Raw genomic sequence first — 24,152 nt, forward strand, 5'->3', positions numbered from 1 at the left:
GTTACAAAAATTTTACACAACGAAAGTCATTGTACAGTTAAAGGTTTTCGGTATTTCAGAATAAAAATTATAGTCAATTGCTTTAATTTTTTTATTTAATTATTTATTTGCAATTTAGTATCAAACATATGATAGCAAAATTATATTTTAATTTTTGCTTGCTAATTCCGTAATATGTAATTTTATCATTTAAAAACGGCACGTGGTCGTAATAAAACAATAGACCAAATTTGATTATTTTTCATCATAAGAAGTAAATCAGTAATAAATATGCTAAATTAGCTTATTGTATTCAATTGCACTGTGCAATATGTGATAAAATGCTTAAAAGAAGAACTTCATATCAGAGATTAAAATTATAAAATTTGTGGAAAATTCATAAAAATGCAATTGAGTGTTGTAGAAGTTTCTGCAAAAATTTAAAAAAAATATTCTGCAAGAATTTCCCATGACAAAAAAAACTAGTTACATGCTTTTAAAAACTATTGTATGTGAGAAGAAAACTCTATTAAATGTTAATTTAATGAAAAATTAGGTCATTTACTAATAGACAAGAGCTTTTTTTTTTTGAAAGTGTACAATGACTTTTGCGGAATATAGTTTTTGTCACTTTTTGATGATTGATTTCTTAAAAATAAACTTTTCTTTTGGTTTTTAAAATATTTCATACAGTTTTGTTAAGATTAGAATACATTTTTTATAATTAAATATCCATTCTGAAATATTCATTTTAATTAATGGTTAATCTTATTTCATTGAAAGTCATAAGTGTACCAACACATTTGTGAGTCACTGTAATTACATTTCAATACAAAGCTGCACTGTATACTGCATTTTTTCTTACCAGTGCTTCTTATAAAATTCATTGATCATATTTTGATTAAACTAATATCTCAAGTCAAATTTTTAAATAATGTTGTTTTGAATTAGCATTATTATTTTAAGAGATTCAGTATACAAAAATAATGTCACAAATGTAAAATTGTCAATTTTTTGTTTTATACTCAATAGAAAAAAAAAAAATTCTTTAAATTTGATACTTTTTGGATTTTTTTTTCTTATTTGAAATTAAAACATTTAAAGAATTCCAATCTAAACACACAGTTTTTTAGTTTAGCATAGTTAATTGTTTTTGTTTTAACAACTAGAATCTTGAACAGCGGTCACATTTTTCTTCTTCCGACTAAACACATATGAATTAATGAAATTTATATTTTATGTTTATACATCATTTAATATGTTTGCTATATATTCCCTAGTCTCTGTCAACTTTTTAGGGTAAAAGGAGGCATAGTTTTGGAAATATCATCCCTGGAACGCAAGCAACATTTATGAACTTTTGATATAGTGATAACTATACAATTCGAATTTTGAATTAAAAATCAAATATTTACCAACAAAACAGCATAATTAAATATTAATATATAGTTGGTACTAAAAAAAACTTTTTTAAAATTAAAATATGTTATAAAAGGTTAAAATGAAGTAGAAAAAATTAGCATTTATGCAACAATTGGTGAACAAACATTGCTGTTCAGAGATTGTAAAGAAATGTATGATTAGTTAGTTTGCTGAGAAAAAATAATTTACAGATTCCTTTGAATGGGAACACAAAAGCTTTCAGAATAAGAGTGCATTATAAAATCTATTATTATTAAATTATAACCAACTAATTTTTGGATAATTTTATTAAGTTAAAAATACAAAAACAGTTTGACTCATTCTGTCAAAATAGAAAAAAACTACCACCAAAGCATCGGAACAAACAAATATCCTAACCACGTCTAGCACAATCTTTGCCTTTCTTAAATTACAGTCCCATAGTCTCCATAGAAATCAAAGGTTTCTACATTTGTTCAGAAACCATGAGAGAATTTAATGTGACATTCTTGTTTAACAGGGTTATAATGGAGCAAATCTTGATGCAAGAAAAGTATAGCTAAGTCGATGACATTTTAACTGTTTGGAGATATATTTCCATCTAAAAAATGTGGGTATAATGGATGAAATAATTTAAATTAAGAAAATTAGCAAATAATTAAAATTAGTGAAATTAAAAAAATTTCTAAGAAAAAATTTCCAGCTTTTCTTTAAAATTCCCTGATTTTTCCAGGTTTTTATCCAAATTTCCCTGCTTTTTCTAGGTGGATGGCCACCCTGTACATACTCCACTTTCCTGGATAGCAATTAGCAATGTCCGACAAATATATATATTAAAATTTTCTCTGCTATTATATAAAATTTAAACTTCTTAACTAAATCAAAGTTTTAAAAAATAATTTACAGATTTTCCATAGTTGTTTCTGTATTCAATTAATAGGTACAGGCCTTAAAATTTGAGCCATAAAAGTCCCACAAACCCCAAATCTGTGGTTTGTGGAACTTTTAAACACAGTAACCACAAATCTATGAATTGATTTTGATTCTGATATACTGAAGGCTTTCTTTCCCACCAATATTGTACTTGTCTAGTTTTGGCAAAGGCAGTTAATGATTTCAAAAATTAAGCAAAATTTCAGTTTCTTGCTACTCTAAGATCAATTTAAAGTACACACCAAATATTAAATAATACACACCAAATAAAGTACACACCACACATATGTCTTATTAAAGAAAATTTATGAAGTTATTGAGGTACTTTGGTTTAAAAAACAAGATTTAAAATTTGCAGAACATTCTTCAATGTGCATTCTACAATGTCATACCAAGAGGGGTGAATTTTAGTTTCTATACTTGGTCCTTAAAAGCCGGACATTTTTATGTCTGACATAATCTTGTAAAGGGGTTCAAAGACAAAATTTGTCATAAACCGTAGCTACACTTTTGGTTATAATACAGAAGAATTCACACAGTTCAAAATTCTTACATAAATTTATAGTAATTAAGAATTGAAATATTCAATCTTAAATTACATAGAATATTCTCCATTGTCATTTTATTTTAGATTCTAACTACATTTACTTTTTTCAAATTTACACATGTTCTAGGTAAAATTTAGAACAGTAAGAAGTGAATCCAGTATAACTGGTTTTCTCTGTTACCTCTCCCACTGTACACATACTCTTAATGTCATAATAAAAAAAACTTTCCTCTCCAATGTCCGTAAAATGTATGTTTAATATTGATGAGGGAATCCACTAGCTTTGGAAATGGTCTCATCAGGGACATTATACAAATAGCATTTGTAATGAGACTGTTGAAACAAGATAAAATGTACAGGAAAACAAAATATATAGGGAAAATGGATCAAGGCTTTATGTCTTTAATAATAAAATTAAAAAAAATCGGTTTTTGCTGCAAAAATTATAAAAAATAGCTTTAAATAACTAACAAACAAAAACTTAGAATAATAAGATTTTTTTTAATGATTTTGGGACAAAATAAAAAAAAACAGCAATTACCACTATAAGCCTAACATAAATTAATCAGTGAAAAATGGATCAAATTCTTCTTAGATTTAGATAGAGTTTTTAAAGTACGTAAAAATTTGATTAAATTTTCAATAAAAATGGAGGATAAAGAAAGAAAACATACTGCTATAGATCATTTTAAAAAACTAATCAGAATATCTGTATAACAAGCTTAAATTATTTAATCAATTACAAGAAAAAAGTCACTTACTGGAAGACTAGAATTCTGTTTAAGTAGTTTACTTTTTACTGTTCTTTTTTATCACGAGCTCCAAAAATACATCTACCAACTCTTACACATGTGCTTCCCAACTCAACCTTAAATGAAATATAATTTATTAGAACATTATGAAAGCTAGGACACTATATATTATTAACTGTATCAAATTTTATTATGCATTAGTGACAGTTTAATGCAAAGTAAAAAAAAAAGTAAGATCAAATAGTTATTTGGGGGTATAAAAGGCAAGGTGAATTGAAGATGCTTCTCTTTTCTAACAGGGACTCTAAAACACAACTAATATTCCTTACACATAGGTACTCTCACTTTTACTCTTAAGTGAAATAGTTAATTAGAACAATATTATAGAAAACAGACAAAGAGATAGATAATTATAACTGCAAATTTTATAGCAATAAATTTAAGGTAAATATTATGTATCAATTTAATGGAATAAAAAAGATAATATAAATTAATAATTCATTAATTTTTATGTTTTAATCAAATTTGTAAAGCATTTTTTCTACAACATGACAATCTACATAATCAATATATGAGATTGTCACATTGATTATATCTCATATATTTTCTACAATATGATATATGCTTATTTTGAAAGAAATTGTGAAATATCAAAAATGTTTATTTTCACTTCAATTTCTAATCAGTTTATAAATCTATACGAATTTTGTGTATTATCTCAATCACAGATTTTTCAAACTATGTTCTGGAAAAGAATTTCCAGTGCTCTGCAGAAAGGTGAGACATGTTTAAAATAAAAACTTTCTACTAATAAGAGTGGCATATTGGTAGTGGGCATTCAATGAGACAGTAGCACAATATCTTCGGATAAAATTTCTACAAATAAAGAAACATCTTTAAAACAAAAGTATCTTATTTGTATTTAATATTGGTTGAAAAATTATTTCTCGGTAATCCAGAATTAACTATCACAAAAGAACAATAAAACCACAAGATTTGTGATGAAATCGGTAAAAATAAAACCATTATTTCATTGCGCAATTCGAGAGTCATAATAATATATATCAAAAATATCGGGATATTCAAAATCATGTAGAAATGTGGATAAATAACTGCTAAAAAAATAGAAACTATCTTGGATTTACGATGAAATTGACACAAAATAAAGCACATCAAAAGTAACTATTAAACTGTGTAAAAAAAGAAAATTAAGAAGTAGGATTAAAAATATCGAGAATTTAAAAACTATATAGAAATCCGACAAGTAACTGTCAAAAACACAACTGAAAAGCTACTTAGATTAACAATGGATACAAGTAAAGTAAATAGAAAATACTAACTTGATACCAAAATAATTTCATATTAAAGATATTAGTATTTTAAACACTATGTAGAAATTTATAGTAATAATCGCAGAAAATGCGATAAAAACTCATACAGATTTATGATGGAATCTGCGCAATTTGAGTACTCAAAAGTGATGACTCAAGTTTTCAATTCAAACTATCTGACCATTTTTTTTTTGTTGTAATTCAAAAAAATAAAAAAAAATAAAAACTATGTTAATTTTTTAACATTATGTTCAGATGTTTGCAATATTTTTGTATCGTGATCTGCAGCACCAACTACAACCACCAAAGAAAGAATTAAATTTTAAACTCGAAATTAAAAAAAAAAAACATTTATAGGGGTGGCTATGAGTTATATCCTTTCTGTTAGTCCCCTTCTGTGTTTTGTTTTTAGATTTTTGTGGAGCACTGCTCGGAAGTTGCCAAGGCTTTGCAATTATTTTGCCACAGATCAGGATATGGATATCCTGCCCAGGTGCTGAGGCAGGCTTCAGGTTGTGCAGCCTTAGATAATGTGTTAGAGTTTTTATTAAATTTGCCACTTTACAAAAGTTAATTCAATTTAATAAATAAAATATAGAAAAATTTTAAATAAATTAAATATTTTATAAAATAAATATAAATTAGCAACTAAATATCAGGAGGTTGTCTCTTAAAAAATGTAATAGTGGTAACTAATATAAAACAAACTCATTACCACTATATATTATATTAATGAAATATATCTGGATGAAAACTGTTGGCTACTAGATTTCTAAGCTTTAAAGTGGTATTTTAAAAAAAAGAAATTCCTGCTAGTATTAATAAAAATTTACTACCACTAAACAAGCTTGGCAAGTTTCTGCCGAGGTGGTTAAAACCACTGGTAGAAACCGGTTAAAACTGGCATGGTAGAAACCCTTTTCTGCCACATTTGTGGCAGAAATTCAGAAATTGACATAAAAGTTAAGTACTGAGATTGACATACAATGGATAATTCATAGAAAAAACATTTAAATGTTAAACAAAGTGATCAGTGAAATTGCTGTTTACATTTATGAATCAGTGAATCTAACCAATTATATTACCTCTTACATACAGCAAAGATTAAAACTGTTACTGTTATAATAATTGGATTGTTGCCATGCAAATTATGTCTTGAAAAGAAAAAAAACTATTTGAAAGTAGCTCTATTCAGTTACATTAAGAGTTAAATGATAACAATTACTGAATTTCAGAGTTTAATATAATAAACTAAAATCTAGTATTTATATTTATTATTACATTACTTTATTTTATATAAATATTTGATATACTGCACTCTTTATATTTAATATAAACAAAATAATATATATTTACAAACAATGAATTACAAAGTTTGTTACAGTTACATTTTTCAGTTTACTTAAACAAAGTGTCATTAAGCAATTACCAGAACTAATATAGAAGTTTTTTTTAGTTTCTGCCAGTTTTTGCCGGTTACAACCAGTTTCTGCCACTGGCATGGCAAAAACCAGTTTCTGCCGGCAAAAAGCCAACCTTGCCACTAAAAGACTGTTAACCTTATCAAGCTCACACTAACCTTACCACTACGAGTTCACCATAGCTTCATGTAGTTATTCATTTGTATAAGCTCATTATCCATTAATTAATATGTCATAAGCATATTTATTCTCAACATAATATCTTTCGACTTTTCTTTTTTTAACTTGCTTCTTAACAATTTAGTGCTTTTCTTTGCAACTATACATGACAGCGTAACAAGTCTGGCCAATCAGCCCAAATTTATAGGGAATCTGTAAATATATCACTCAAAATGAAAATCCTTTATCCTGATAAAAAACAAAAATATTCTGTTTGTCTACACTAGTCCCCTCTCACTTAATAAATTCACATGAAAGCAAAAAAATGTATAATTAAAAAAAAAGAGCCCTATCTTATTTAGATTAAGTATTTCTGTTTGAAAAATAATTTAAATTGATTAAGATAAAATGAAAATTCACAGTTAGGCTTAACTTATTCCTAAAATAAGTATACTACACAGTATTTAAAATATAAAGAATTATTAAATCAACTTACAGCATGCTCATAATCATCAGACATTCCCATACTTAACTCGCAAGTCTCCAAAAACAGAACCTCTGGATCAATAATTCTAGGCGATTCATGTAAAGATCTTCTGCACTTAAGTAAACATTCAAAATCAGGATTAGGTCCTAAAGACAAATCATGGCCAGCGGATCCTATAGTCATTAATCCAAGACAACTCAAATGGGGGCATTTGTCCAGAATATGAGTAATATGCATTATCACTTGATCAGGAGAGATACCACTTTTACCTAAACAGAACACAGAAGCAAATTATACACCTATCTATCTTCAAGAAACTAAATATTGCAGATGTACATAATTAAAAAAAAAAAAAGAGTCAAGAAATTTAAAGGCCATTTTTAGAACGTTGTTTAAAATGTTTTAGGAATTTCTAGGAGTTCGTCCAGACGTTTGTAAAAGATCATGTTGTTCTGTTTTTATATAATTGTAAACAAATTGCTCATGATTTCTGAATCAAAAATTAGCATTAAGTTTAGTTCTTTCACTAATATGAATTTGTGCAAATATTGTCCTATTATTGCGAAAATTGAAAAAAAAAAAAAAATATTTGACTTTCAGGGAGTTTTAGTTACTAAATTTTAAATAGATAAAAAATTATGCTTAATACTGTAAAATTACAGTAAAAAAAAACATATTTAAAAATTTAAAAAGTAAATACCAATTGCTAATATTAAATAAGGGATCAGGAATGCAACAAATATTTGTCAATTCAGCCTATTCATCTTGAATATTTGTTTTAGAAAATAATAAAGTATTTGGAAGAGAGGATGAACAGTATGAAGAGGGACAAAGAAAATAAAACTTTGCAGTTTGTTTAGAACTGTTTCTTACTGGGAAGAGTTAATTTGAAAGCACAACATTAATTATGAAGATAAAGAGATATGTGAATGGTCTGTTTGAAAGATAAAGTATTTTGTAAAGGATCCATTTTTATGTTAAAATATTTTGTGAAGGAACTATTAAAGGGTTTAAATTTCTTCTAAACAGACCCCCAAGATTTCAAAACCAGAGCAATAATTAAATCACTCTAAAAACAAGATTTTTTGTACCTAAGGGTTATTACTACTTAAATACTAAAAAATGGATAGAAAGATTTAAAAAGAAAAATATTAAATTCAATGAATATTCAAATTAACATCAAAATGTTAAACTTTATTCATTTAAAATAGATAAAAAAAACCCATTCCTAATAACAGATAAAAAAACAATAACAATTCAAACTTTTATAAAAATAAATATTGTGATGAAGAGCTTTTGCAAACTAGGTTAGTATGATACCAATCTCAATCTTTCACTTAATTTGCCTAATTAGAAATAAAACAGCCAAATAGCTAGGTTTTCTAGTTAAAATCAGAAGAAAATAAAATATGCCAGTGGCCTAAATGGAATATAAAATTTCGTTGAAGTTCAATAGATATGCCCAAAATTTCAAAGATATGAAAATTTTGATAGTTTCAGTGACATATACTACCATTCAAATAAAATTTTATTTTAAAAGAGTTAAGTTTTATATTCTGGCATATGTTGAAGAGTAAAAAACGGTATTTATAAACAAACATTAAATCAACAACAGACACAGAAATATATATATTTTAAAATGAGAAAGGGTATATGCCATTTGTTATAGGCAGCTCTATTGATCACTACTTTTTGAAATCAAAATAATAAAATCATTTAACATCCAAGACATCTAATCTTCTTATATACTATTATTTCAAATAACATCAAAGATCAGAATGCATTTTCTCTGTTTAAAAAAATATCAGATAATAAGAATTCAAACTTAGAATGAGATACAATGTATTTGCGATTTTAATTTTTTGACATTAGTGTATATTTCTGTGCTTAAAATAATTTTATGCAGACATTAAATGTTCAGAATTTGTTCCATATAAAGTAATAAGGAAGTAAAATAAATTTTAACTTTAATACTTTTACAATTTGAATATTTTGTAAAATTAATTAAGTGCTGGAAATGAACAGAAATGCCAGCATAAAATTTATAATAAATTACCTTCTTCTCCACTTGTGTTGACCTGAATCATTATATTCAGCGGCTCTTCCTTACCAGTTGCAGCCCATTTTTGTTCAAGAGCATCTGCTAGCCTCGTAGAATCAACTGTTTGCACCATGTATAAATTCGGAATACCTAAAGAACCAAAAAGAAAGATTATTTATATCAAAATATTTATTAAAATTACATTAGAGACATAGTAAGAACTGATATATGTCAGTAGTCAAATCACCTTTACCAGTAAAACTAAAATTTATAACTAATGCATAAATTTCAATCATTTTTGAAATAATTTTTCATTTATTCTATTTCAAACTTGCTTTTTTATTGTTCTTAGTACCAGAAATCCCCAACACCTACAAATTGCACACTTTTATCTACCCCTGATTTCATGTACAGTAATAAACACATTTGTTTTTTTAATAATTAAAAAGCACCAGATAAGGAAAAACATGCACACTTTTGCTTTATGCATACACTAGTAGCGATTTTAATTTAAAATCATGATTGCGGAGTCTAAAGCTATTAGTAAGTTTTTCAGGAGAGGCCTTTTAATATCAGCTCCTGAGTATAAAAATAGATAACTTAAAACACCCATTTTAAAAATAAATTTATCAATTAATTTAAAGGTTGCCCATCTAGAACACCAACTATTAAGTGTCACACAAGATTAGTTGTAGAAATATCTAGGTTAAGTATTTCAAAGGTATAATTAGAAAATTTAATTATTAAAATTTAAACATAACTAGAAATAATAAAATATTGAGTTATCTAGTTTCAGTAACTCAATATCTATCTAGTTTTTCCATCTTTTTTTTTTAAAGGTTGTCCAGGTTTAAGGTTGATCTGACACTAGCCCTTGAAGCTGCCCAAAAGCCTATTGCGCACTGGAACATTAATCAAAGTATATACATCAATTCTATCAGGAAAAGTCTAAATATTACTTAATCCATATGATACACAGTTATGTTTTATTGCTACTTTTTAATCAGATTTGTTACAAAGACCAAGTAGCCTTCTGGGTAAAATCCACTATTAAGGTGGAGTAATAACTATGCTTAATTTTGTGCCTTTAAAATGAAGCTGCAGCTCACTGGAAGTTTGCAATTCACACTTCAAGATTCACTGAGCAATTTATTAAAAAAAAAAAAAGAAAGAAGCTTTTCTATCTGATGAAGCAAGCTTCTGGGCAATCTTCCATAGCAGTAAAATAACTTGAGCCCTTATTGGAACTAATATATGCAAATCTTTGCTCAATAAGTGTTCAAAGCAACGTTATTTTCTGATATTGGTCATGTATAGAATTATCCAATTCACTCGATATTTTACAGCCACTTTACAACCAATATTGGCCTTTTATAAAGTTATCACATTCCCTGGATATTTTATATTCATTATTCAGCCAATATAGGTTATTTATTTTATTTACTCGAGAGGTTATTTATTTATTAGGTTATAGGTTAGTTATTTATTTTATTGACTCCAGATGAAGAACTACTAAATTGTCTATGACAACATACCAAAGACAGAAATCAAACCTGAAGCAATAACTTCTTAGTTAGATGCAAACTACTACTAACATTATATCAATTCTGTAGCTAGAATTTCTAAAATGGTAAAAATTTAAAACATATTGTACATAAAATTGACACCATTGTTTTAAGGGATTTGCTTGATATTCATTGCTGACAGCTAATAAAAAAATTCCGTACTTTTTCTATTTTCTGCTTACCTAAGTAACAAAAAAAAATTTTAAACTTTAATTTTATAACACAATTACAAGATGTGTTTAGAAGACATCTGACCCCAAGTAATTCTTGTAGGGAGAAAATATTACACATTACGTGTACACAAATGTTACACAGGATTAGTCTAAATGACTGTTTACTCACAGTATACAACACATAATGATTGGTCACACATATTAAGATACATACGCTCATTAAGTTTCTGGTATAAACTGCAAATGCTTATTGAGCATGTTGTTCGTCACTTGATACATATCCCAATGGTTATCCAGTTAAAAATACAAGTTTAGAGTTGGAGCCCTGTGCTATTAGCTTGGTATGTGTATGCATTTTGTAATTTATAACTAATCTTTTTAGGAGGTATGCTTCAAAATACATAGTGTTTGGAAACCTGAAGAGCCTTGAAGATTAATTATGCATTTTAGAATTGATTTCATATTGCGCCGAGAAATTAAATAAGATTTCATTAGAAAAATATTGATCTTTTAAAAAGTCTAAACAGTTTGTAATAAATGTAAAACACATAAATAATAATAGGACATTTTTCAAAAGTTGGAATAAAATTAAAGTATTTAGAAGATTTGTGTAGATATTAGTAAGGTTTGACTGCCAGATGGATATGTATTAATAAATAAGTGTGATTACATATTCAATTACTTATGTTGTGGTAAAATAACAGATTTAGAAAAATATATCCCGGCATGAAAGTGGTAAAAAATAGAAAAAGCCGAGCATTTACAACATTAGGGAAGTGGAGGGAGGGAGTGCTCTCTGTAATACTGTGATATCAATAAAATATATAAAAACATAGCTTCTAATTCTGCATTGAGATTTTGATTTTATATTAAAAGTGGCAGTCGCATTTAGATAGTGAAATTTAAATTATTTTTTAAACATAATTTTAAACTTCTTCGACCACTACTATATTAAGGAAAATTAAGCAATATATAGGGCTTAATAATCATCATTATAAATTAATTGCCAGTCAATCATTTCAAATTAAAACAGTCTCTAACTTCCACCTCAATAGCTTCCGATAGATAGTTACTAACAGTTTTAGTCACTTTGACTGCTTTATTTAACCAATCAAAACTTGAGTTAATTTTTTTCCAGCAGCATCGATCGTACACACTTTGTGTTCGCCCATCAAATTAACTTCAATTGTTGAAATACATTCATCTTATGATGCATCATATGAAAAAGGACACAAGTAAACAGAAAACTAATTGCTCAGGCAAATGCAGGAATGCCTAAAAATAAGAACTAGCAGAGTTGAGAGAATTATAATGAATGGATGTACAAATTGAATATGAACCACACTAATGAGGAAAGCCCTGGATCAAATATCGGCGACTGAAACAAAACTGTTAAGAACTCAACAACCAAGAAACTCAATCTTTCCTCTCTACAGCGGAAGTCGTGGTTGTAAAGGCAACCAACCACCCTCTGAAGCTCCATCCATTTTCTCCTGACGATTATTATTTTTCAGGAGGCTACAGCAAACAAAAAAAAGTTTGTTCTAGGTGCGGCATCATTCAAGCGGCTTATGTTTCCGCAGTTAAGGGGTGGGGGGTTCTATAATAATTGGACCCCTTGAAAAATTACATTTTTGGAACATTGTTAGAAATTTTAAAAACTAGGAGAATAAGGCGATTTTCCACTTTTTCACAGAATTCTTTTATCCTTGTACATCAAAAGCTGACTTCTTAGATAAAGAAAAATCATACTTAGGTTGATCACTTAAAATTCTATGATAAGGATTTAAAAAACACAAGAATATAATTTAAAAATTTTCACACAGTATGTGTTGAGATAAACAAGTCTTTCAGAACAGTTTTCTGATCTATCAGACAGATATTCAGAGCTATATTTCAAAAAATTGGCTAAACTACGATCCATTTGCTTGAAAAGATCAGTGTAAATTCTATGTCTTTTGTTTGTAGCATTTTGAATTAAAAGTTAGTAGATAAATTATAAACAGAATTAAAATGTTAGTATTTTTTATAAATGTTAAAAAGATGAAATTTAAATAACATACCCAGCAGCTTTGCCACTTTATTTGTTTGCAAATGACCAATGAAATGCCATTTTATCTCAGGACACATTTCCAATATCTGAATTAAAATAAATACAACACATAAATAGTCAGAAATATACACCATAATTACTTTACAACTATTGAGACAGTCAGAGTATTACCTAAATACATCCCTTAATGTACATTTCTAGAATATTTATCAAAAATGAAACAGGAAAAGCATATACACTGGGATCAGAAATTAATATTTGAGCGAGGGTGTTTCTAACAATTGCCTTCTGTCAATTCTCTATGTCTCAACAACTGTCAATTTCTCTATGTTTCATTCTACTATCATGACTGCCTTGTACTGCGATTTGTCATATTTTGATAGTGTTTTCGATTTTTCCCTTGTCAAATAATAATTTTCAGCCTCCATACTGAAAGTTTTTGTTTTAAATTTTTGATAAGAATTCAAAGGATACATATTAAAGGAGGTGTTTATGAAACATCTTGCACAATAATGCAATTTCAATACTAATATACAAAGGCTAACTTAAGAATCTTTTGATTTTACAGATATAGAAGAAAACAATTTTCTATTCATATCTTTTGTTCATAACAAGTTAAAAAAATACAATTGTCAAAGCATTTTAACCTTTGAAGCACATTGATTGAGGGCAAAACTGCACAGAATTATCTCTGCAACACATTCTTTTCTCTTTGAACAACAAAAGGAAAGTTTTGTTTGAAAAAGAAAAGCATCAGCTTGAAGTTTGTAAAAAACTGAAGCTAAGACTCAGAAGGTAAAGCAAAACTTATGCAACTTTTAGCTGATTGTACCACTAATAATATTAGTGTTTGTAGTTGTCCCGAAATAAAATTTTTCTGATAATTTATTTATTGTTATTTGTCTTATTTTTTGCTTTTTGTCTAATCTATCTGATTTGTGTGTGTCAAATATTAAAGCAGTTCTTAAGGAGAGCTGTATGAATAACTTAAAGATTTGGATTTTTTATTCTATTACCCTGTTATTTTAATTAATAATTCATCCAGAAAATTACATTTGAACACAAATGCTAAGGCATACATTCTCTGTGTTATCATTTCAAAAATATTGACACCTCTCTTTATAATAATTGATCAAAGAAATCATAAATTCGCTTGCAAATTTTAAATAAATATTGGCACCGTCATTCGGGGCTACTTTGTGCAAATTCGAATTCGGCATTTTTCAAGTGCTGCTATTCAGTATTATGTTTATTTCACGTTAAAAATGTGTGAAATTTGAAGATAGAAGTCTCTTCTATTACTACAAATTTTTTTTTCGAATTTTAAAACAATCTCAGANAAAGTAGCCCCGAATGATGGTATGAAAAATTATTAACTAAATGATACTGATTATTTTTTTAATGAACAGCACCATTAAATTTTTTCAAATATCGATTCCAAATTGTTATGAATCACTTGGAGCTCTATCAAAAGAATTCTACTGGAAAAATTGCTAAAACTTATTTTTTTGGAGTCATTCTAGAATTAAATAGCAATTTTTGCAATAAAATTGGTCTTTATTGTATTTAAGATTATACTTTTTTTCTTCAGTTTGTGGTTAGTCCTTTTTTTAAAAGCAAGATAATATATGTATATTGTAAAAAAAAAAACAATTATCCTGTTTTTTTTAGCTCACTAAGAGGTCTACAAGTTACTTAGTAACATAACGCAGCATTAAATAAAATAAAATGAAAATTTTATAAATGAATTCTTTTTGTCAAATTGCTTTTTTAACACAAAAAATGCATTACAAAAATGTTAAAAAAGAACAAAATCATAGCTTAAGAATGATAAAATTTAATATTTTTTATTTGGTTCTATTTAAATGAAAACGATAAATAAAAAAAATAAATAATTAACTCTAAAAAGATCATATTTAAAAAAAAAAAAGACTAGAGTTGTGAAACAATTTTTTTTATTAACAGAGATAATTTGCTTAATAATAACAAAAGATTAACTAATATTTCTGAAAAAATATACATCAAACTATTAAATAGGCATCATTATATTTAATTTAATAAAGATTAGCACTAAAAGCTTAACAAAGTACCAAAATACTTTTTTAAATTTTAATTACAAAAATGAAATAAATAAATAAACATGCTTATCTATTTCTGAAAAAATAAATAAATAAGGGATTGTTGACATATTGAGCAAACTTTATTATAAATAATAGTTTCTTTTTAAGGTATGTAAGGAGAATTCAGAATAATAAAAATATTCATAACATTAAACTTATCTGCACTTTCTTTAAACCTAAAGAGGATTCTCAAATTCATATTAGTTGTTAAAATAGGTGGTCATGACGTGGTAATTTTTTACCATTTACTATTCAATATTACTTTGTCAAGAAGTTAATAAAATATTTTTTAAGATTTTAGTTTTTATTTGATACCAAATGTATGAGAAGCCTTGAGTCATGCCAATGACTCAAGGCTTCTCATACAATTGATTCAGTGAATGCAATACGTGGTACATAATTTAAAGGCATTACTTTGAAGCTGATATATTTAAATAATTTACCTCCGGATCAGAAGCTTTTTCAACCAATTCATTAACCTAAGAAAAACAAACATGACACTAAATTATTTTTTACAAAATATGAAGAACAAATGAAATCCTTTAAATTAACAAATAACCAAGATCAAGATATTTACGCTTAGAGAGTTTTTACATACACATTAAAATAATACCTAAAACCCTGAAAAATTAATAAATATCTGAAATCGTACTCCACTGTGATAAAAAATATGCTAAATACCGTAAAAGAAATTATGTTAAGAAAAAAAAATCACATCTTTTAATTACACTATCAGTCATATTTCTTACACCAATTATTACTTTAAATTAAGTATTGACTAACTAACAAATATATATTTCTGTTAAATTTAAACAACAGTTACTCAACTAAATAACAAAAAAAAAAAAAAAAAAAAAAAAAAAAAAAAAAAAAAANAAAAAAAAAAAAAAAAAAAACAAAAAAAAAAAATTTGTATGAAATAAAGTGGTATACAATTTATTTAAAAATGAATATTTAATATTTTTCTTTATTCCAATAACAGGGGCGATATTCTCACATTTTATCGGAGGAAAACACACTAATTATTTCCCAGTTTGCATTTAATCAAATCATCATCACATCAAAAAAATAAGTAATTAGAAGTCAAATCCATAGCAATAACTATCGAAAAAAAAAAAAAAAAAGATCAACGTCGAAATCATGTGAACCACACTCTTTAAAAAGGGCATGTTCTTTTTCCAGAATCGGCTATTGTAATACATAATATCATATTAAAAATATGTGATTTTAAAAACTGTCTAGAATAGGGATGCACAACTTTTTTAAATGAAGGGCCACTTGCACAGCAGGTAGATTAATGAAGAGCCGCACGCTTATTTAGTCATGTTAGCAGCAAATATGATAATTTTTATCTAAACATTAGTGTCCTAAGCACCAAATATTTTAATCAGTTAAATTTTTAACTTAGCATACTTGCAAAAAATTAAATACTTTTGTATATTTGAATTTATTTAACTTAAACTGATATATATATACAGGGGTCTGTCTAGGTTTTTCTGAGAGGTACCTATTTTGTAAAAATTTAGACATAAACTGTGAAAAATAAAAAATTATATTTAAAAATCCAACACAAAAATATGGCAAGAATATGGATTTATCATTTCTTAAGGAATACAAAAATAACATTTTTAAAAAAAAGTATTTTGTGAAACTACCGTTTTTCCTAAAATTAAATTTGTGAAACTACCGTTTTTCCTAAAGTNATATATATATATAATATAACTGATATATAAATAATATAATATATAATCGGGGAAGGATATAAATTCTAACCATAAAGAAGCTTACAGCATAAAAGTGAAAAAAAAAAAAAAACGCATTTCATAGAGTAATATAAATTTTAATAAAAGAAAATAAATAATGTTTATACAAAAACCAAATTAAAAGAAATTTCTTATTGTTATCAGAAGATTCTGCGGGCCGCACATCAACAGTCGACGGGCCGCATGTGGCCCGCAGACCATAGGTGTTGCACCCCTAGTCTAGAAATAAATGCCCCTCACAAAAGAGTGATAGTATCATTGCCTTAAAAATTAAATATTCATGTGAGCGATTTGAATCTCTCTTATTGTCAGAAATATATTGACATACTTAAAAACTTTGCGAAAATCAACATCAGTAACTGCCAAAAATAAAATTGAAACACTAGCACAGATTTGCAATAGTATCAGCAAAAACTGAGTGTATCAAAAAGTGATTACTTAAATGTGCAATAAAAATTTTACGTGTAGAAATAATATCAACTGAGAAATCACTGGAATTTAAAAAAACCCTGCAATTCGGTAGCACTAGCATTAAAAAGTGAAAAAAAAAACAAAACAAAAACAATAAAATAGTCACACAAAAAAGTGAAGAATTGATTCGAGTTTAGCGTATAATTAAAATTTATAAAAAAAATATCGGAATTTGTTTTTTAAATGTGAAAATTCGTAGCAATGAACTGCCGAAAGAACTTTTGAAATACCGCATGGATTAACGAGAATATTGGCGCTAAACGAGCGTGCCAAAGAACAATATCTTGCATCCGCAATTCAAATTTCGAGTGCCAAAATAATTTTAGTATATTTCTTCACAGTAATAATAACTGAGCTATGAAAGACATTGGAATTTTGAAAAAACAAAGCAAAACTTCGTGGCAACAATTGCAAAAAAAAAAAATGTAAAACACTACATATATTTACAATAGAATCGGCGCAAGTTCTGATCAACAAAGTGAATACTCAAATGCGTGATTTAAAATTTTCATGTGTGTAATTAAAAAAAAAAAAAATATTGGATTGATTTCATTTCAACCCAATTAAAAAAAAATGTAGGACATTATTTTGCTACTAATCATAATTTATAATAAAATCCCCTCTCACAGTAAATATGGTATACTTGAAACTATCTGCGTGATTTGCAGAATGAGTTTCAAGAACATGATTTCTAAAACGGAACTATCTTTTCAACAGCGATATAGTTTTTTCTTCCTCCCCTCATATTTTGTAATTGAAATTGTAGCTGAAACCAGTCATTATCGAAATTTTTTTATTCCTAAATACGAATCTAAAAATCACAACCATCCTCAGATGGACATAAATGGAATTTTCTGAAAAATGTAGTAAAAGTTTTGTTATATAATGATTCTGCAGAATAAAAGTCTCTTGAAAACCTCCGCAGAAAGAAAACCAATTTTTTTAAACTTTATTTCTCTTATTCCCATATATGAATAGAAAAATCCAGACAATTCTTTCTACTCCTATGAGCAAAAAGGGCATCTTTTAAATATAATTTCAGAGATAAAGAAATTTTGAAAATTTCTGCATAAAAGAAAACCAAATTTTTCTGCAAGAACTCTGTAATGTCCTGCGACAATGTCGTTGTGATTCAGCCATGCGGTCTTTGACAAGCAGTAACCCTTTTATACATACCTTATGATTAGATAAGCCAAGAAAAGGGAAACTTCTCACTTTTCCTCAAGACTTAAAGAAACATTATTCAGTAATGAGAGTTACGTAATAATAGTAAGTAATGACGGTCAAAAGATTGATTGAATGTGAGGAGATAGATTAAATTAAGTTTTAATTTTATAGAAGAAATAGTTTTTAGTTTCTAGATATTAATTATTTTCAATTAATAAAATTCATTGTTTATTTTAAAATTAATAGTATTCTTTCAAGATTTAGTTCTAGGTGACATTACAACACATGATAACTGTAAAGAAAGACCACAATCCATCACATAAAATAAGAAAGAGATTACATTTTTTAAGATAAACTTACATAATTTTCCCCAAAGTGCCTCAATCCACAATTATACGCTTCAACTATCATTTCCTTGGGTTTGGTTTTAGAAACAGCCACCACACGGACATCGAAGAATTCACTCTGTATAAAAAAGATTACCATAATAAAAGCAACAATATTAAAAAATATTCTATAAAAGTTTTCATTAAATTAATAGAATACCTTATAAAGGTTTCATTTTTTTTTATATTTACATAATACATATTTAAACTAAATATGACTGATTGTGCAGTTAGTTCAACACCAACTAATGATGAAAGAGAAAAAAATTAAATTAAGAGAAAAAAAATTAAAACTTCTTGATTTTTGCTCCAATTTAACAGGAAACTTATTCAAGTGGTTTTATAGAAAAAGTAGTTGTAACTCTGTTCTCTCCTATATGCACATAAGATTTTAGCTAGCTTTTAAAAAAATAACTAATGAATTCATATTTATGATTAGGATACAATGCTTTGCAAGGATCATACTTCTTTATTAAATAAAACAATGTATAACACGATCGAAATTTTTGTTGTCTAATCTATCTAAAAACTAAAACGAAATTAACGACGCCACCAGACAGTAACAACATTCTAATTCAAATCAAACGATGAGGAAATAAATAACAACTTACAGAGATAAGCAAAATATAGAAATCAAGTGTGGTTTAATGAAGTATGTTTGAGAATAAACTGAATATAAAATATTACTGTCCATAATTAGATCTTTAAAAAGCAAAACAGAACACCATTCTAAATATGTATGTACCTCTAAACGAAGCTCCTGTGCTTCCTCAACCTTTCTTAAAACATCATCAATAGCTTTCTGCATATCAAAAACCTCAGATGAAGCCATTTTTCTGAAAATTTTCAAGTTTAAAAGAATTAAATTCAAAAAGATTTACTTAGTGATATTTCTCGATTTCATAAACCGACAAATCAAACCATCAGAGTGATTGATGATTGCTTTTAAAGCAGAATACATGTTCTAGTTAGCTTCTAGCTTTGCACGTCTGTCCTCTGAATGTGGCGCTGCAATCTTCTGTATTAGAATGCTCAACATAATTGCAATGCTCAAATGCGCCATCTAGAGAGAAGACCGGTTCCATGTTTTAACTCTTCCCTCTTCTCAGTTGTATAGGAATGTCAATATATATTTAAAATATTTTTCAAAATTTCCACTACGTTTTCTTTTAGAACTATTTTCAATGTAGTTTTCAGTTTCATATAGTTTCATAACTTAAAAGTTTTTAATATAACTGAAAATCAAGACAGAAACTTACAGATTTCCTCCTCTTATGACTCTCCACGCGCTCATGATTAAAGCATGCGAAGAGTTGCCTTAGGTTGAGAGTTCTGCTTTACGCCACCTGAAGCTCATTTCAATCACCAATCATGCGTTCAAGAACTCTCAGTCTTAATCCGATAACTAGCGCTGAATGTTATGTTGATTACGTTATCAATGTGCTTTGCTTTCTGTTCGTGTGGACAGTTAACCCATTTTGGGAATCTTCACACAAAACTAAGGCTTATTCTTTAGGAAATAAATGTAGGTGAGGCAGAAGGGTTACCTAGATTAAAATATGCAAATGATATGCCTAGATTAAATAATGCAAGAACTGCAAATGTTTGTATGAACACAATACGCTTTGATATTCGAAAAAAATGCAATGATAATTAAAGAAAATAAGTTGTTATTATTTTTTTAAATTTGAAAACAAAACAATTATATTAAGTGTATGAGGTAAAGCGGGATGGAAAGGAAAATTAAGAGAAAGAAGAAAAAAAAAGAAATTAAAAGAAAACATACAATTTTTGAAAATGTATAAAAATAAGGTTGTTTTATATTTTTTTACATTTAAGCAATCAAAAGGGTCTTGTGGGATCTAGCCCCTCATGACTGAGTTTGCTAGATAGAATGGGTAAGATATTTTTTACTAATATATAAAAAATGGTTTCACACACATTTAAAACCATGTTTAAACTTTGTGAATATTTCTCGTATTTTCAATCCCTTTTTAGGTTTAAAAATAAATTACAGCTGATACATTACAGATAAAAATATAAAAATGTAGTACTTCCCGTTCCCCAATTCATGTTAAAAAAGCAAGGTAACGCTAGAAATATGCAGCAACGAGCGTATTCACTCATTTCTACTCAAAGGAAAAAGCCTTCTTGACGCCTAAAAATAGCGAGCTTCATCTCGTCCTGCAACACCGTTGTGCCCACATTTCCCACATGTGATAATTTTTGGTTGAGTAATCTTATACTCCTCCAGTTAAAAAACTAAACAAAGTATAACATAAATCATGAATAATTCTGATGTAATGTTTTTTTCCCATATGGAAACACTTTGTGGTCTTTGGAGCTGGTTCGAATTCCCCTGCGATTGTGAGTGTTATGCATACTTATTTTACTTTAATTATGCTTATAATAATTAAAATACAATCTTAATATTTAAGGAAAATGCCAATTACTTAATATTTGTGCTGTTTGAAGCAATATAATATTTAATTTCATTCAATTAATAAAAGTTTAAATAAACTTTTTAATAAACTAATTAATAAATTTTTAAATAAAAGTTTAAGTATTTTAATATAAATTCGAATAGTAACTTTTTCATTTCATAATTAACTATGATAATTTAAAGTAATAATTATAACACTGAAATAATAAGTTAACATTTATTTTTTAATATAAGTTTAAAAATTATTATTATTATTTTTGATGAAACGATATAAGATTTAATTCTAAAAAATGGCAAGTGTTTGGTGCAAAGTAAAAATTTGCAACTTTTTATTTAACTCCAAAAATAAATAAATAAATAAATTGCAGAATTATATCTGAAAGTGCTTTTATTAGTAATATTTTTAATTAAAAAACGTAAATTTCTCCTGGAACAGCCAGTAGTCAGGCAAGAGGTAGGTACTCTGATTGCGTCAAACTAAAGCTGCCCAATGGGCTATTGAAGACTGTCTGGGAAACATCCCGGAAGTTGATTCGAAGACATACCATCAAAATTTTGATCTTCTGTAGCGGGAATGGATCTCCCGTTTTGGTAGCCCGACGCCCTGCACGGGAAGTTAAACACATTACGGTAGAACAGCTTATTGAGGACCGATACCGAGCACTCTTGGTCCCTACGCAGGCTGATCAAAGTGGTCAACATCCCACTTAGTGACCGCAGCTAGTAATGCTTGACTTCCGTGTTCTACTGGCATCCGTGTCCTTACAATCAGTCCATTGCGAAGCAGTCGACCTAGAGGCTATGAAAGTTAAGATTCCACAATTTCAAGATCGGAATCATAATGGTAGCAATGGATATTAGCATCGTTGCAGTCAAACTGGTACTTACATAATTTGAAGCACATGGTTTCTTCCCCCTTTGCTTTTATACCAAGTACAATGCTTATAACTGATGGCGTTAATGGTGAAAAAATTAGAATAACATCCGAGTTGAATTTATTTTCTCTTCCTAGAACCTAACACCATTGTACCGATGGATAACTAGTCATCTTTTCATTCTGTGATGCAGTGAATGTAACTATTTACCACGCTTACAGATGAAACGTAAATATCTGTCTCAACTTAGACCAAAATCTAAACATATACAGGTCTTGAAGCTTGCTTGTTCCTCTTCAAACAGAGCTTGTTGAGCAACTAAATCAGTTTAGCCTCTTTTCTGCCTTTGAATAAGAACAAAACTTGAGGTGAAAAATTTAATTATAAAATGAATTTTATAAGTGTCACACCCCATTTTGCTCATGCATTTTTGAGAAATGTATTTATTTTTGTGGCTTTATTTCCTTCTAGATGGGATGTTAATAAAACTGACTGATTATAAAAAACACTGATCCAAGTGGTCACTCAAATACGCACTGACCGCAGCCAGTGATACTTGACTTCGGTTTTCTACTGGGAACCGTGTCTTAACTATCAGTCCACTGCGGGACGTTCAAACAATTAAATAACCTAATTGATTTGTTTTATTTATTGATTGGCGGCACTGAACTGCCATTGCGAAAAACTGGAGTATGATCTCCAGAGATGGCTTAAAGCCTACCTAGATTCATATGAATAATTAAGGTGTTGTGCAATGCTTACCATCTTGTCACAATCATGGCGCTGTTTTCGAAATTGTAAAACCTTAATCTTTATGACCGCCCTGGCTCAAAACAAACTGTTGCGGGAATGCTTTTCTTTCACTTTTTCTAATTTTTTTAGAATATTGATTTTAGAATAGTAGAATAGCGATACGCAATCTGATGAGGTACAGGCAGGAAATTTTGAAATATCATACGATACATCACGATAATGTTGGGTTAAACTCTGAATCATTGCTTTATTAGTGGAACTCTTCAGAATAACGGGGATGTTCACATTTCGTTCTGCGAAAACGAAAGTGGATGTTTTAAATTTTTCGTCCAATTTCAGGAAGCTTGCTATTGTTTACACTCTGATACCATTGGCAACGTTTTAGGATTCATCCGTAATGATAATCCGAAGACAATACTGTCACATACATGTAATGCACTGCTACAACTTATATCGGAAGGCAGATGGGCGTAGTAATAATCTAGCTTCCGTACCATACTCCCCAACCGTCAATTGTGAAAATCTGATCAAGTATGTGACTGAAACAATCGGGAACATAACAATATAGGGGATTCTGAACCAATTATAATACAGAATCGGAAAAAGCACAATCCTACTGATATCCAGTTTTTAGAATGGGTGATTGAACTTCCGCCTAAATCGTGGTAAGTGAAGATTAAACTAACCACACAGTACAGGTGGCCAGATATACGTAATATGTCAAATAAGTAAACAAATTTTAAAATGATGTAAGGCCGAAAAGTGTTTAGAAATAAGAAAAATAATTTGAGATTATTTATTTTTGTATCATTTCATTTTATATTTCAAAATTGCTAATTCTAAGTTCCACAGTGGATGGATCGTAAGACACGGCTTTCAGTAGATCATCGCAGTCAAGTATCTTTGGCTGTGCTCAGTAACAATTTTGATCAATTAAGTCTCAGTAACAATTTTGATTTGGTGGGTGACAATTTCGATCAGTCTGCAAATGAACCGAGGGTTGCGGTATCGTTCTTCATTAAACTGTTCCACCATAAACTTTACGCGCAAGGTCGTCGGTCTATCAAAGCGGAGCAGCCATACCCTCTGAAAAAGATTAAAGTTGAGATGGCATGTGTTGGGATCATTCTCAGGAATGTCAAACTACCTTCAATAGCCCATTGGGCAGTTCTAGTGTGACGCAAATAAAGTACTGATACTTATAGTACTACTAATTCTGAATAGCTGTTTAATTTTTTTTAAATATTTAATAACTGATTGAAATAGATTTTATATATCTGTTTAGGGGCTGTTCACAACTGATATCACTCTTGGAGATAAAGGAAATTGTGA

The 24,152-nt window shown here is 28.2% G+C and overlaps 1 protein-coding gene across 2 annotated transcripts in view; it reads right to left on the reverse strand.

Moving 5' to 3' along the window:
• The window catches only part of LOC107455087 (pyridoxal phosphate homeostasis protein), a 41,887-nt gene extending 22,172 nt beyond the window's left edge, over positions 1-19,715 (reverse strand). The window contains exons 1-7 of one of the 2 annotated variants that reach the window (XM_043056392.2): positions 19,495-19,715; positions 18,724-18,828; positions 15,406-15,441; positions 12,853-12,928; positions 9,067-9,201; positions 7,020-7,279; positions 3,622-3,728 (exon numbers count right to left, since the gene is read on the reverse strand). In XM_043056392.2, the coding sequence (XP_042912326.1) occupies positions 3,657-3,728; positions 7,020-7,279; positions 9,067-9,201; positions 12,853-12,928; positions 15,406-15,441; positions 18,724-18,828; positions 19,495-19,581 (771 nt within the window). In that variant the 5' untranslated portion in view covers positions 19,582-19,715 and the 3' untranslated portion in view covers positions 3,622-3,656. The remainder of the gene's footprint in view (positions 1-3,621; positions 3,729-7,019; positions 7,280-9,066; positions 9,202-12,852; positions 12,929-15,405; positions 15,442-18,723; positions 18,829-19,494) is intronic. The other variant, XM_043056386.2, reaches the window with a different exon arrangement.
• Positions 19,716-24,152: the final 4,437 nt, after the last annotated feature.

This window comes from Parasteatoda tepidariorum, chromosome X2 (assembly GCF_043381705.1).
Source record: "Parasteatoda tepidariorum isolate YZ-2023 chromosome X2, CAS_Ptep_4.0, whole genome shotgun sequence".
In the NCBI taxonomy this organism is placed as follows: domain Eukaryota; kingdom Metazoa; phylum Arthropoda; class Arachnida; order Araneae; family Theridiidae; genus Parasteatoda; species Parasteatoda tepidariorum.